This window comes from Primulina eburnea, chromosome 6 (assembly GCF_022965805.1).
Source record: "Primulina eburnea isolate SZY01 chromosome 6, ASM2296580v1, whole genome shotgun sequence".
In the NCBI taxonomy this organism is placed as follows: Eukaryota; Viridiplantae; Streptophyta; class Magnoliopsida; order Lamiales; family Gesneriaceae; genus Primulina; species Primulina eburnea.
The window spans coordinates 38,203,091-38,215,592 of NC_133106.1; the positions used below are offsets into that span (position 1 = coordinate 38,203,091).

Sequence of the window (12,502 nt, forward strand, 5' to 3'; positions counted from 1 at the left end):
ATATCGGATTATATATTTGTAAAACCGAAAACCGAAAAAATCGAAATAAAAAACCGAAAATCGAACCAAACCGACCGATAAACATCCTTAGATGCAATGACCGAGAAGTCATTATCCTCTGCCATAGAGAGAGACAGACGTGTTTAATTATCAGTCTAGTCGTCAACTTCAGCCCAAAATGCAGAGAATACTATAGGGTTCACTTATTTTCTATTTTCTATATATTTATATTTATATTGCTGTAATATATTTATAAGAAAAAATTAACTCAACAGGCTCAGAAAAATCAATGGCGGCTGCTGCCTCTTCTTCTTCTTCCTCCATTTGCAGGCCGTCACGAATAACGCATGCAATCCCTAAAACCTCAACCCCCTTCCGTTCCTTATACTTCTGTAAACACAGGGATGCTTCCGCTGCCGCCGTCATTCGCTGCTCGCTCCGTCGCCCCGAGTACGTCCCCAATCGTATCTTGGACCCTAGATACGTGCGCGTATTCGACACCACTCTTCGCGACGGCGAGCAGTCCCCCGGAGCCACCATGACCACCGAGGAGAAGCTGGACATCGCACGCCAGCTTGCTAGGCTTGGTGTCGACATCATTGAAGCTGGATTCCCAGCCTCTTCCGAGGCGGATTTCGAGGCCGTTAAAAAAATTGCCCTCGAGGTTGGGAACGGCGATGGTTCAGATTACGTTCCGGTTATCTGTGGATTGGCGAGGTGTAACAAGAGGGACATTGACAAGTCGTGGGAAGCAGTGAAATATGCGAAGAAGCCTAGGATTCACGCGTTTATTGCTACTAGTGAGATTCACATGAAAGAAAAGTTGAAAATGACACCAGAACAGGTGATTGATAAAGCTAGGAGTATGGTCACTTATGCCAGAAGTTTGGGATGTAATGATGTTGAATTCAGTCCTGAGGATGCTGGAAGGTTTTTCCATAACTTTCTTTATTAGGATTTATAGTTTGTAATCGATTTTTTTTTTTAATTTTTATTTTTTGTTTCTTACAGATCAGACAGGGAGTTTCTTTATCAGATTCTGGGAGAAGTTATTAAGGCGGGAGCGACAACCCTTAACATTCCAGATACAGTTGGCTTCAATTTGCCTGGCGAATTCGGGCAAATGATCGCTGATATAAAAGCGAATACCCCTGGAATTGAAAATGTAATAATTTCCACACACTGTCAGAATGACCTTGGACTTTCAACAGCTAACACTGTAGAGGTATGAAATTTCTTGCCCTTTATCGTATGATTTATATCCCCAAGTTCATTCTGCATTTAGGTGGAAGCTCATCTTACAACAGGGGGTACGTGCTGGTGCAAGGCAAGTTGAGGTCACTATTAATGGAATCGGGGAAAGAGCTGGTAATGCTTCATTAGAGGAGGTGCGTCCTCTTCTATCTATAAATCTTTTACGTTTGGTTTTACTTTTGAAAACCTGTCTTTTTTTAGTTAAGAAACCTCTCAGTATATTTTACAGGTTCTTTCCGCTACTACTATTATACAATTTTGTACACTAGTTTGAGTTTATGCATATTTTGTAAGAGGGTCATTTGCATTTACACCCCCCACATTCCCTTACATTTTATGCAGTCACCTTCCTTATCAAATGTAAAAATTATAACATGCAAGGGAGGTGAACCAAAAGCATAAAGTGCGTGGGAGTTTAATGCAAATTACCCTATTGTAAGATCAGGGTGCAATAACTTTTCTAGATTATTTTGCTTTCCTGCAGGTAGTAATGATCTTGAAGTGCCGTGGAGAGGAAGCATTGGATGGTCTTTATACAGGGATTAATACTCAGCATATTGTCATGGCGAGCAAGATGGTATGCTGTCCTCAGCTTCTTTTTAGTTTATTTCTTCTCTTTGTAAGTTTGTGTCACACTTCATTCATAGGTAGAAGAATATAGTGGGCTGCGTGTTCAACCACACAAAGCGATTGTTGGAGCTAATGCTTTTGCTCATGAAAGTGGCATCCATCAGGTTGGTGTTGAACGCACTGAATGCCCGAAAATTACTCAGTTTTACTCGTTCATGCTTCTTCATTTTAGTTTGACAGGGAAAATATATTCTGTAACTCTTATTTAGTGAAAGGACAACTTTTATTTTTAAAGGGAGTTCTTTATTCATGATATCATGTATCAATCTTTTTTCCTCTCTTACATTTTCTTGTTTCTAGCACGCATTGAATTCCTTCCTGAGCAATATGGTCATTTCTATTTTGTGGAACTCATGCAAGTTTAAATCCACGCATTTATTCCAATTCATTGTTGTAAATCCTCTTTATAGCAGGTTTTTCAATTTTTTTTGTAGGATGGAATGCTTAAAAATAAAAATACATATGAAATTATGTCTCCTGAAGATATTGGACTTCTTCGCTCTAATGAATCGGGTATAGTGCTGGGAAAACTCAGGTGTGATGGAAAGCCCAATATGGTTTCTTTTCTTTTGTGTCTGTTTTTTTCTTTCAATTTTTTTTCTATTGCAACGTTTAAATGTTGGTCAAACCAACGCACCAAACTCATCATGAAGGATTATGATTTACTCAGCAGGTCCTTCACTTTGTGCTTTTTTATATTGTCCATTTGAAACTGGTTTTCGTACACGAATTTAGCCTGGAGCATTAAGATATCCAACTGTATTTTTCATTTCATCTATTGTCTAGTAAAAAACAGTTTACCAAAAGCACGGGAGAATCTTGTGTTTCACCAGGTAAGGCTCAGTTTATGAGATAACTACCTTGGATTGTGTGCAACATACTTGAGATGGCTGTGAAATCCATATGAGCTCATATACCCCATTGATATTAAATGTACTTGGTGTATTTCACTGGCAGCATAGAAAAATTGTGGATAGTTGAAACTGCAAGTTTGCAACATATTCTGTATGTTCAGATTTTCTTTAAGATGCTATTTAGAATAAAGCAACACGATCAGTAACAGCTTTTTGAAACAAAATGAAGATGTGTAGGCAAAAGATGGATTTGTGGGTTTGCAGGTGTTGACCCCTTTTATATTTTACTGCTGAAAAAACAAGTTATTTCATTAGTGACATTTTCATACCATACGTTGTTTTTGCTCATCAGCGGCATTTGTCGTTCATTCGTTCAGGAGTAAAGAGCAAGTGTCCAGAAATTAGGTCATTTATCCATCTTCCTGTATCTGAATATGAAATTTGTTTGTTCTTGCTTCTTTGTATGGATAGTTTTCGTATGAGTTTATTGATGTAACTGCTATCAAGAAAACGGTCGTCACATTGTGGATTTTTATATCGAGGGAGTACCTTTTGTAATACTGTTTGTTTGCATAATTTTTTGAACAGTGGACGCCATGCTTTGAAAGCCAAAATGTTGGAGGTAAGTTACAAATTCAAGCTTAGTTAATAGTGATCTATATAGTTTGTGAATTATTGTTATATTGTACGAACTTGACTTTTATGAATGTGATTGCAGCTTGGATATGATATTGATGGCAAGGAACTTGATGATCTATTCTCACGTTTCAAATCTGTTGCTGGAAATAAAAAGGTACCTGAATTCTCTGATATCGAAGGTCTAGTTATATCTGTAAAATTCTGATTAGAACAGAGTATTCATTCTTTAGTTCAATTGCCGACGAATCATAAAAGCGAAAACATGCTTAGGATTGTGCATGATTCACCCTTTGAGACTATTCTTGATGTATTGAATTTGCCTGTTAGATTTCGTTGTTGTTGGCGTTCTTGTATTCATGGGAGTATTTTTTTTCCAGCTTATCACCGATGATGACCTAATTGCTCTAGTTTCCGATGAAGTTTTCCAACCACTAGTGATTTGGAAGTTTGAAGATGTACAGGTACAGCAACTAGCGTCGTCTTAAATTTCATTGCAGTTTGCTTTCTTGAATAGTTCAGTCAATTTGTGATCAATGTCCCTCGTGAATAGGTTACATGTGGTACTCTTGGCCTTTCGACTGCAACAGTTAAACTTACTGATGCTAGCGGAACTGAACTCATTGCTTGTTCAGTTGGGACTGGACCTGTTGATGCAGCTTATAAGGCCATTGATCTCATTGTGAAGGTTTAGAATTTCAGCTGGACACTGTATTTATTATTGTTATTCTTACGCTAATGCACTCAGTAGATTTTGTAAATATAAATGGTAAATTGGTGATGTATCATCCAAATTCCAATACTTGGTAGTATTTAATCATTTTTACTGCTACTGTACTTAATGTCATCTGGCAATGGAAATGAAGCTATGGGTGTTTTAAAGCTGTATTATTGTGCACAGTTCTTTTCTGAGATCTGAATGACCTTGTCACTCCTTTCTTCTGTTTGTAGGTTCCTGTCAAACTTCTGGAGTATTCCATGAATTCAGTCACAGAAGGTATAGATGCTATTGCAACGACAAGGGTTCTAATTCAAGGAGTAGATAGTGTGCCTGCAACCCATGCTTCGACTGGACAAACTGTTAATCGAGCATTCAGGTATGAGCCAAAATTTAATTCCACTTGTTCTCAAGTTAAATAATCACAATGTTCCTTTTGTGTTGTACGTCAAGATTCATTTCTTTTGCAACTTTTATCGACAGTGGAACTGGAGCAGATATGGATATCGTGATCTCTAGCGTTCGAGCCTATGTTGGTGCACTGAACAAGTTGCTCGGGGTAAAAAATCGCTTGAAAGTAGATGATGTCAATGAAAAGAAGGCGTTGCAAGTACATATAAAATGATTTATTTCTTAAGAAAACCTGTCGCAATTGTCTTGGCAGACGATGGAGTTGGCGAGGATGGGATGGAGTTGGCGAGGATGATAATTTTCTTCAATTCCTGCAAAATTATATATATATATATATATATATATATATATATATATATATATATATATATATATATATAAAATAGTATCTGTCTGAAAATAAATCTTCGTTGGTATTGTTCGTTCGTTCGTTTGGTGCTGAATGTTAAAATGTTTTATTTTGTATCGAGACGTGATGTTTAAGTTCAAAGAAATCTCTGAGACCACCATCTCATTTGTCCGCATTCACGAGCTGCACCGACGGTTTGATACTCATCCGGTGGCTGGCCTGCCTACAGGAAAATGACAAAACTGTGGTGGACGAGTTTAACCAAAGTTTTAGCGTCAGAACAATTTCACGAGTTTAACGAGGTTCATCAAAAGCCGGATTCATAAAATAAACAAAAGCAGGAGACTTGGATTCCATGTAGTTGAATTCCACGTTACACTGATCTAAAACACTATGAGAAGATGAAGGTGTAGTTCTCATTTTTGCTTGTGTTTTCAGAACCCCTAGAAATACCTCCACGGTATGAGAATTCGTTGGTGGGTTAAATTCGCGGTAAAATAATTTTGTCGACATTTACGATACTAATTATATTTTTTCTATGATATACTAATATGTCTCATCTTTCAATTGTCAAATATAATATACAATTACACTTTTCAACGTGTCCGACATATTTTCGTGACATAGGTGACCATATACGTAGGTGATCTGGGACATGTATCTTCTCTGTAGATGTACCATATCTATTTAAGGGTCAAAATAATAATTAATATGCTGTAAAAATTGTCTTTGCATACGTGTCGTTTCTCTAATATTTCTCGGTAAAATTCAGTCTCCTGACTTCGGACTCTCAAGTGTACAAATACGAACACTTGATCTCTTTTGTTTCATATTAATTTTTAAATATTACACTCGACCTATGTTGTTCATGATTGGATTTAAGGTATTAAAAATCATAATTATTGAATAATTAAAATTTGATTTATTAATTTTGATCAATTATTCATTGTTGGATCAAACTGAATTATGTATGTTGACAAAAAAAAAATGAAATTTTCGAGTTGTATTTAATAATCTAAATTCATAAAATTCTCAGATGAGTTGGAAAAGAATAAAATTTTCAAGCCGTATTTATTGTCAATTGTTAAGATTTTGTCACTCGGATATCGAGAATTAAGGTAATTTCGTTTTTTTGACAGCATAAGCTTTATATAATTTGTGAGAACCGGCGCACCTGATCACTTCAAATGCAGATAACCGATCCCACACGGATCAAAACGCTATCGTCTAGCAGGGTTCATCGGCAATGCACAGCCGGAGCTGCACATCACTCAATAGGCATTGAAGACATCAATGGAAAGAGACTGCCAGCAACGGAAACGGTGGCCAACACGTGGCATCTCTACAGCACGACAACGTCCGCAGAAGAGTTGAATTATCATTCACACTATGTCATGATAATAATAATAATAATAATAATAATATATCATCACCCTCACTAAAATTATTTCTCAATTTCTCTTATATTATATTTAGTTATAATTTTAATCATGTATGTACTGAACTGTGACATTTTTAGTTATATTTATTTTGTTGAATCGATTGTAATTATGTAACTATATTTAAACGATAATAAATTAAATGGATTAACGACACACAATTACATGAATATAATTGATTCAACTAATATGACTACAAATGTGACGCACACATGAATACAATTTATATTTTAACTATATGAAATTTCAACTAAAATATTTACATTAAATTTAGAATATAAAATACTATAAATATACATGCATAATTAACAATTCTCGTAATAAAATAGGGAAAAAATAAATTTCACCTCTCTAGTTTGTTTCTTCTCTCTCCCATTGAATCCTAGGGATGGCTGGGCGAGTTTAGACACGGCTTTACTGGTTTACAAACAAGTTCGGATGTGTATCGGATTTGATCAAACTCACCTCATATCTGTCTCGTCAAAATATGCTTATATATTGAAAATTTAAAATATATATGTATATATATTATTATCGATATAATTATTTTTTTAGACTAAATAATTAATACCTCATATATAATTTTAATTTTTAAAATTTTTTGATTGAAATTATTATTTTTTATTATTATATGTTTAATATGAAAATATAAAATTATAATTTTTTTTATTATCAATTGAATACAAATCTATGTATTTTTAACTTATTATAATATTTTTTTCGTCTTGAATATTATTAATAGAAGTTTAGATATATAAATTTAATGATTTACTAATTTAAAATATTTATTAAATAAATATAAAATTATATATTTTTGACAAGTTAAAGGAATCCTATCCAGATCGGTTCGCGGGACGGAGCTGGTCTAAAAAAGGCATGAGGTGCCAAACCCACCCAAACCCGGACCCGTGGCTGAATCCATTCCTTTGGTTCCTTTGCCTGCCTGTACGCTTGCTTGCATGTATCTCCACCTCACTTTTTCTTCGATCTTCCTGAACTGATCTTGAAAAATCGTGCGCCACGCCCATTTTCTTATATTCCGGTTTCGTACACGCTTAGATTAGAGCCAGTGGGGAGGGAGGGGAAAAACGAAAGAAATAGGCCCATAAATTTCGGTGGGTTTGATTATCTTTCTTCGCCTCTCTTGTTATTGTAATCTGATTTTCAAAACCCCCCTGCCCTTTCTCTCTCTTATCTTTGTGACGCTGGTTGTTTATTTAAGACTAGATCTCTGTTTCTGTTCGTCTGCGGTGATTGTTTTTGGGTTCTTTCAATTATCGTCATTTTGATATAGTTGACCTACCCATTTTGGTGATTGTGTTTATGGATGATAATTATATTTGAGGGCGGGGTTTGGTGGTAAGATTGTTGATTGAAATCATCTAATGGGTTTTCTGGGATTGTGGGGTTTTTTTTCATTTGTTTGAGGAATTATTTGGGGCGATGGTTTTGTTTCAGTTTGTGGATTCTGATTATCTTAGACCTGGAAATCTTCGTTTACCCAGGACCCATGAATATATTTTAAATCTAAGGGCGACTCAATGTGTTTTTGGTGAACTTATATCTATTTCTATTCAGATAAATTTAGCATAAATTTGATTTTTCCATCTACTGGTCATTGATTCTGTATATATCTGTGTTGATAGAAGTGTGAATGGGAAATTAATTCTAATGTCTTAATAGAGAAAGTTTGTGATAAAATCTTCAAAGAACTTTTAAAAACAACTGATGCTGTTGCTGAATTGACACCGTTGTCTGGCAATAAATCTTGATAAGAATTTTAACTTGCGATGAGGTTCCTGTGGGACATGTTTTTGCCTGCACTAGTATGGATTTTACATTATGATGTTGGTCCGTTCACCTAGTAATATTAGCCTTAGTTTCCTAACATTTTAGGCTCATGCACCTCCTCCTGGTTACTTTGTACACTTGGAGAGCAGGAGTGCTGAAGACGATATTTATTTGAGAAAAAGAACAAGGATGCGTAAGTGGTTGTGTTGCAGGTGTCACGTCGAGGAATCATATGACTCACATGAAAATGAGCACCTTAAGAGCCCAAGGACTCGCGCTGATGGTAAGTTCTTATCTTTTCACCCTTATTTCCTACTACAAATGGAATGAAAATACTTTATTTATTTTTCTGATGATACCAAAATAGAGAAGCTGCTTGTTATTGCTGTTGATGAAAATGTCGATAGCTGCACTCAAAGGGATGAATCGAGTAGTGGTTTTATAAAATTGAATCGTGCACCTATTCACTAATGGTTAATTATCTTCTCTGTAACATTTATCGCTTGGTGGCATCTGGCATTGACTACTCCATCTATGTTGTGCAAACAACAGGAAATCAAAGAGGCTTGAGGGCATCAGCTCCTGTGAAGCCTGAAGTTCAGAAGTCTGTACCTCCTATTGAGGTTCCTGAACTGTCTATAGAGGAATTAAAAGAGAAAACTGACAATTTTGGATCAAAGGCCTTAATTGGTGAAGGATCTTATGGAAGAGTGTACTTTGCACAGTTAGACAATGGCAAGGAAGTTGCTGTCAAGAAGCTTGACGTGTCTTCTGAGCCCGATTCAAATAATGAGTTCTTGACTCAGGTATACTGGAAATTTGGGAATTTGATGCACCTCAGAAGTTCTGTTTCTCTCTTATCTGCATGGTGTGTGTTGACCAGTATGTTGCAACTAATATCTCCCTAGGTTTCCATGGTGTCAAGATTGAAGAACGAAAATCTTGTTGAATTGCTTGGTTACTGTGTTGATGGCAATCTTCGTGTCTTGGCTTATGAATTCGCAACTATGGGATCTCTTCATGACATATTGCATGGTATGTAAATCAGATTGCTCTTGATTTGGTTTTGGACGTGGTGTGAGAACTAAGAGCAATTTTTTTTTATCATGTTTGCATACAGGGAGGAAAGGGGTACAGGGGGCGCAACCTGGTCCTGTACTTGACTGGATGCAACGAGTAAGAATTGCTGTTGATGCTGCAAGGGGACTGGCATATTTGCATGAGAAAGCACATCCTTCTATAATTCATAGAGATATCAGATCCAGCAATGTGCTTCTGTTCGAAGACTACAAAGCCAAGATTGCAGATTTTAACCTTTCAAATCAGGCTCCTGACATGGCTGCTCGCCTTCATTCTACTAGAGTTCTTGGAACCTTTGGCTACCATGCACCAGAGTAATCTTTCCTCACTCATTTTTTATCATTTGGTGATTCTTACATGTAGGCATGTATTAACTAACATGCATATCTTGAAATCCAATGATACTGATGGACCGTCATGCTTAAACTATCGATTCTATGTGGTTGCGCTGGAAAAACTTGTTTCATTTGGTCTATCACTCTATTGACAATGTCCACCTGATTTTATGTGATGCCCTTTGCTCGTTGTCATTTTCAAACTAATCCGAACAATTGTTCTAGCAATGGACATTTGTTTGATTTGCAAGCTCTTTAGGCCTACTGCACAACAGCTGTATCTTAAAAAAACTAGTACCAGCTGCTTATAGTTGATGGTATCAGAAGCACCAGGTGTAGCGATGCATGCTAAGCTGTCAACTGAAATATTCTAGTTATGTTCATATAGAGGCTAAAATTGATGGTGATGTGTAAGAACTAAGAACTTGTTACTTTTCTTGTAAAAACTCCGGTTCTGTTTTTGAAGACTTCAATCCACTTGAATCAAACAACCTCTTCATCTCATATATCATCGAGGATATTAGTTCATTTGAGGGAATATAATTTAATGGTTTTTTCTTGAACCTTTTGAAGATATGCAATGACAGGGCAGTTGACTCAAAAGAGCGACGTATATAGTTTTGGTGTTGTTCTGCTAGAGCTTCTGACTGGAAGGAAGCCTGTTGACCACACGATGCCTCGTGGACAGCAGAGTCTCGTTACTTGGGTGATTCCTCTAAGCTTATTCTGTTCTCCCCGTCCCAAGTTTCTAACGTAATCGTACACGTTTAAAATGTATTTTCTTTTACTTTTAGGCCACTCCAAGATTGAGCGAAGACAAAGTGAAACAATGTGTTGATCCAAAACTCAAGGGTGAATATCCTCCAAAAGGAGTTGCAAAGGTGCCCCCTCCCCCCTCCCTTCTTGTATGGTTTGTCAGTTAAACAAATAAAAAAAGAAATGCAAAAATTTAAGTATCATGATTTTTTTTGGCCATCCAGCTTGCCGCTGTGGCAGCATTATGTGTGCAGTATGAAGCTGAGTTTCGACCAAATATGAGCATCGTTGTGAAGGCTATGCAGCCAATGTTGAAGTCGCCTGCCCCTGCTCCGGAGATTTAGTAGTGCTGCTTTTGTTGTGTTTGAATTCTTGTGAATTTTGCACAGAGCTGTTGGTATGAAAGTTCTTGAAAATTATGAGTTCGTTATTTTCCTGGATTTGACACATTAAGTGATTTGGTTGGGTTTGTTTAGTGCTGTGGTCTGCCGGTATTGCATTATGGCCGTGATGTCTTGTAAATCCTCCGACGGAATATGGAATTGGATGTTCTCCCGAGACTAAAGATACCGTTTTGCTTTCAGATTTTAAATATAGAGACACTCTGTTTTTATTATTATTTGCCTATTGAATTCTTTTTCCTTTCCGAATGATTCCATTTGGTGTGACCGCAAATTATGGTCTAGAAATGTAATATATGATTATAAATTGATATATGTTTTATATGATTTTTGTAAATTAAGAATTTATTTTTAGACTAAATATCCTTCAAATATATTAAAAAAATTACCACCCTAATTTATCTTCCCTCGTCTGCTAATCTACCGAGCGAAACAGCAGCAACTCCCAAAAAAAACGGTTGTTTGGATGCTACACATGGGGTAGTGCTCTTACATATGTGATTTTAAAAAAAAAATAGTGGACTTCATATATGTGTGATTAAATGTGGACCTTTGATTCTATCATGGGATAATGCCCCTACATATAGTATGGAATCAACCCAAAAAAACTGCATCGGCTCCCAAAAAAGTTGGGACAGATATTCTAAACTTTAACCACCCACTTAGAGATGCAAAAGATCCAACAAATTAAACCAAAATAAACTGTATCAGATTTGTGCTTGACTCGTTTAAGATTGTTTGAGGTTCGTGTTTTTATTATCAGACTCGAGCTCGGTTTGTCTTGAAATTACTAAGCTCGAGAAAAGCTCGAGATCGGCTCATTAAAAACTCGTTTATCATGTTAATCAAGCCGAGCTCGAGCTTGATTCATTAATAGCCCGTTTACCATTTTAACAAGTCTGGTTTGAGTTCGGCTCTTTTTTCAGCTCGTAAAGCATAGAATTGAGCTCGAGTTTGAGCTTAATTCGAGCTTGTTAAAAATTAAATATATCTATGATCTAATTTTAAATCAAACATAAAAATGTAAATTTATTTATAAATAACCAAAACGACAAAAATAACAATTAAAAAAACATAAACTCAGTATATTATTAAACATCCTAAAATAATACATCTAGCATTCAGATATGAGATAACAAATATTCGTCATACTACTCGTGGAATTTGGGGTTGTATTCGAGATTGGCTTGGAATGCGGAAACTCATGGGATCTCCAAATGCTATGCTAGCGGCATTTCGAGGTGTGTACAGAGGAAGTTCGGCCCTCAACAAGATGCGTTGTGTTGCTCTTGCATCGACGGTGTACCAAATATGGACTATCAGAAATAGGAAAATTTTCGAGAATGAGGAACCGGAGATCGAAGGAGTGATAGTGAAGATCAAGATTCATGTCCTAAGAAGTGTGCCAAATGCTATTCATATGATTTAATTTCGGTAGTGGTATTTGAGTTGTTCAAATTGTAATACTGATTGTCTTTTTCTTAGATTGTCCCTGGGGATGCCCAGTGTATTTGTATCCGTATAAACTTTTACCTACTTTTTAATGAATTTATCATTAAAAAAAAAAACATATAAATAACATGGCAAAAACTTGTGTAAGAAGATCTCACGGGTCGTATTTGTGAGACGGATCTCTTATTTGGGGCATCTATCAAAAAGTATTACTTTTTATGCCAAAAGTATTACTTTTTATTGTGAATATGGGTAGGGTGACCCGTCTTACGGTCACATGAGACCCACTCAAATAACATTGCAATAATTTCACTCTTTTAATACTTCAATTCCTTCCATTGACATTAGTAGCAATATTTTTATATGTCAACTCAACAAATGAGCCAAGTTTGAGCT

At 36.1% G+C, this 12,502-nt stretch overlaps 2 protein-coding genes across 4 annotated transcripts; both read left to right on the forward strand.

Annotated features, from left to right (window-relative positions):
* The first annotated feature begins 248 nt into the window (after window positions 1–248).
* On the forward strand, window positions 249–5,009 carry LOC140835112 (2-isopropylmalate synthase A-like). The gene is made up of 12 exons (XM_073200484.1): window positions 249–930; window positions 1,012–1,225; window positions 1,308–1,388; window positions 1,739–1,831; window positions 1,902–1,988; window positions 2,319–2,419; window positions 3,327–3,360; window positions 3,457–3,531; window positions 3,755–3,838; window positions 3,928–4,062; window positions 4,326–4,471; window positions 4,576–5,009. The coding sequence occupies exons 1-12, from the start codon at window positions 290–292 to the stop codon at window positions 4,715–4,717; spliced, it is 1,833 nt and encodes a 610-aa protein (XP_073056585.1). The 5' UTR covers window positions 249–289; the 3' UTR covers window positions 4,718–5,009.
* A 2,176-nt stretch (window positions 5,010–7,185) lies between these two features.
* On the forward strand, window positions 7,186–10,872 carry LOC140835115 (PTI1-like tyrosine-protein kinase 3). Of its 3 annotated transcripts, XR_012118845.1 has the most exons (9): window positions 7,186–7,406; window positions 8,188–8,365; window positions 8,635–8,888; window positions 8,991–9,117; window positions 9,203–9,476; window positions 10,071–10,203; window positions 10,292–10,378; window positions 10,478–10,650; window positions 10,730–10,872. XR_012118845.1 is itself a non-coding variant. In XM_073200487.1 (8 exons), exons 2-8 carry the CDS (start codon window positions 8,272–8,274, stop codon window positions 10,595–10,597), a joined length of 1,089 nt encoding a protein of 362 aa, XP_073056588.1. In that variant the 5' UTR covers window positions 7,186–7,406; window positions 8,188–8,271; the 3' UTR covers window positions 10,598–10,872. The 3 variants fall into 3 exon arrangements, 2 of the variants coding, with proteins under 2 accessions (XP_073056588.1, XP_073056590.1); XM_073200487.1 differs by having other exon boundaries at window positions 10,478–10,872; XM_073200489.1 differs by lacking the exon at window positions 7,186–7,406 and adding an exon at window positions 7,438–7,650 and having other exon boundaries at window positions 10,478–10,872.
* Window positions 10,873–12,502: the final 1,630 nt, after the last annotated feature.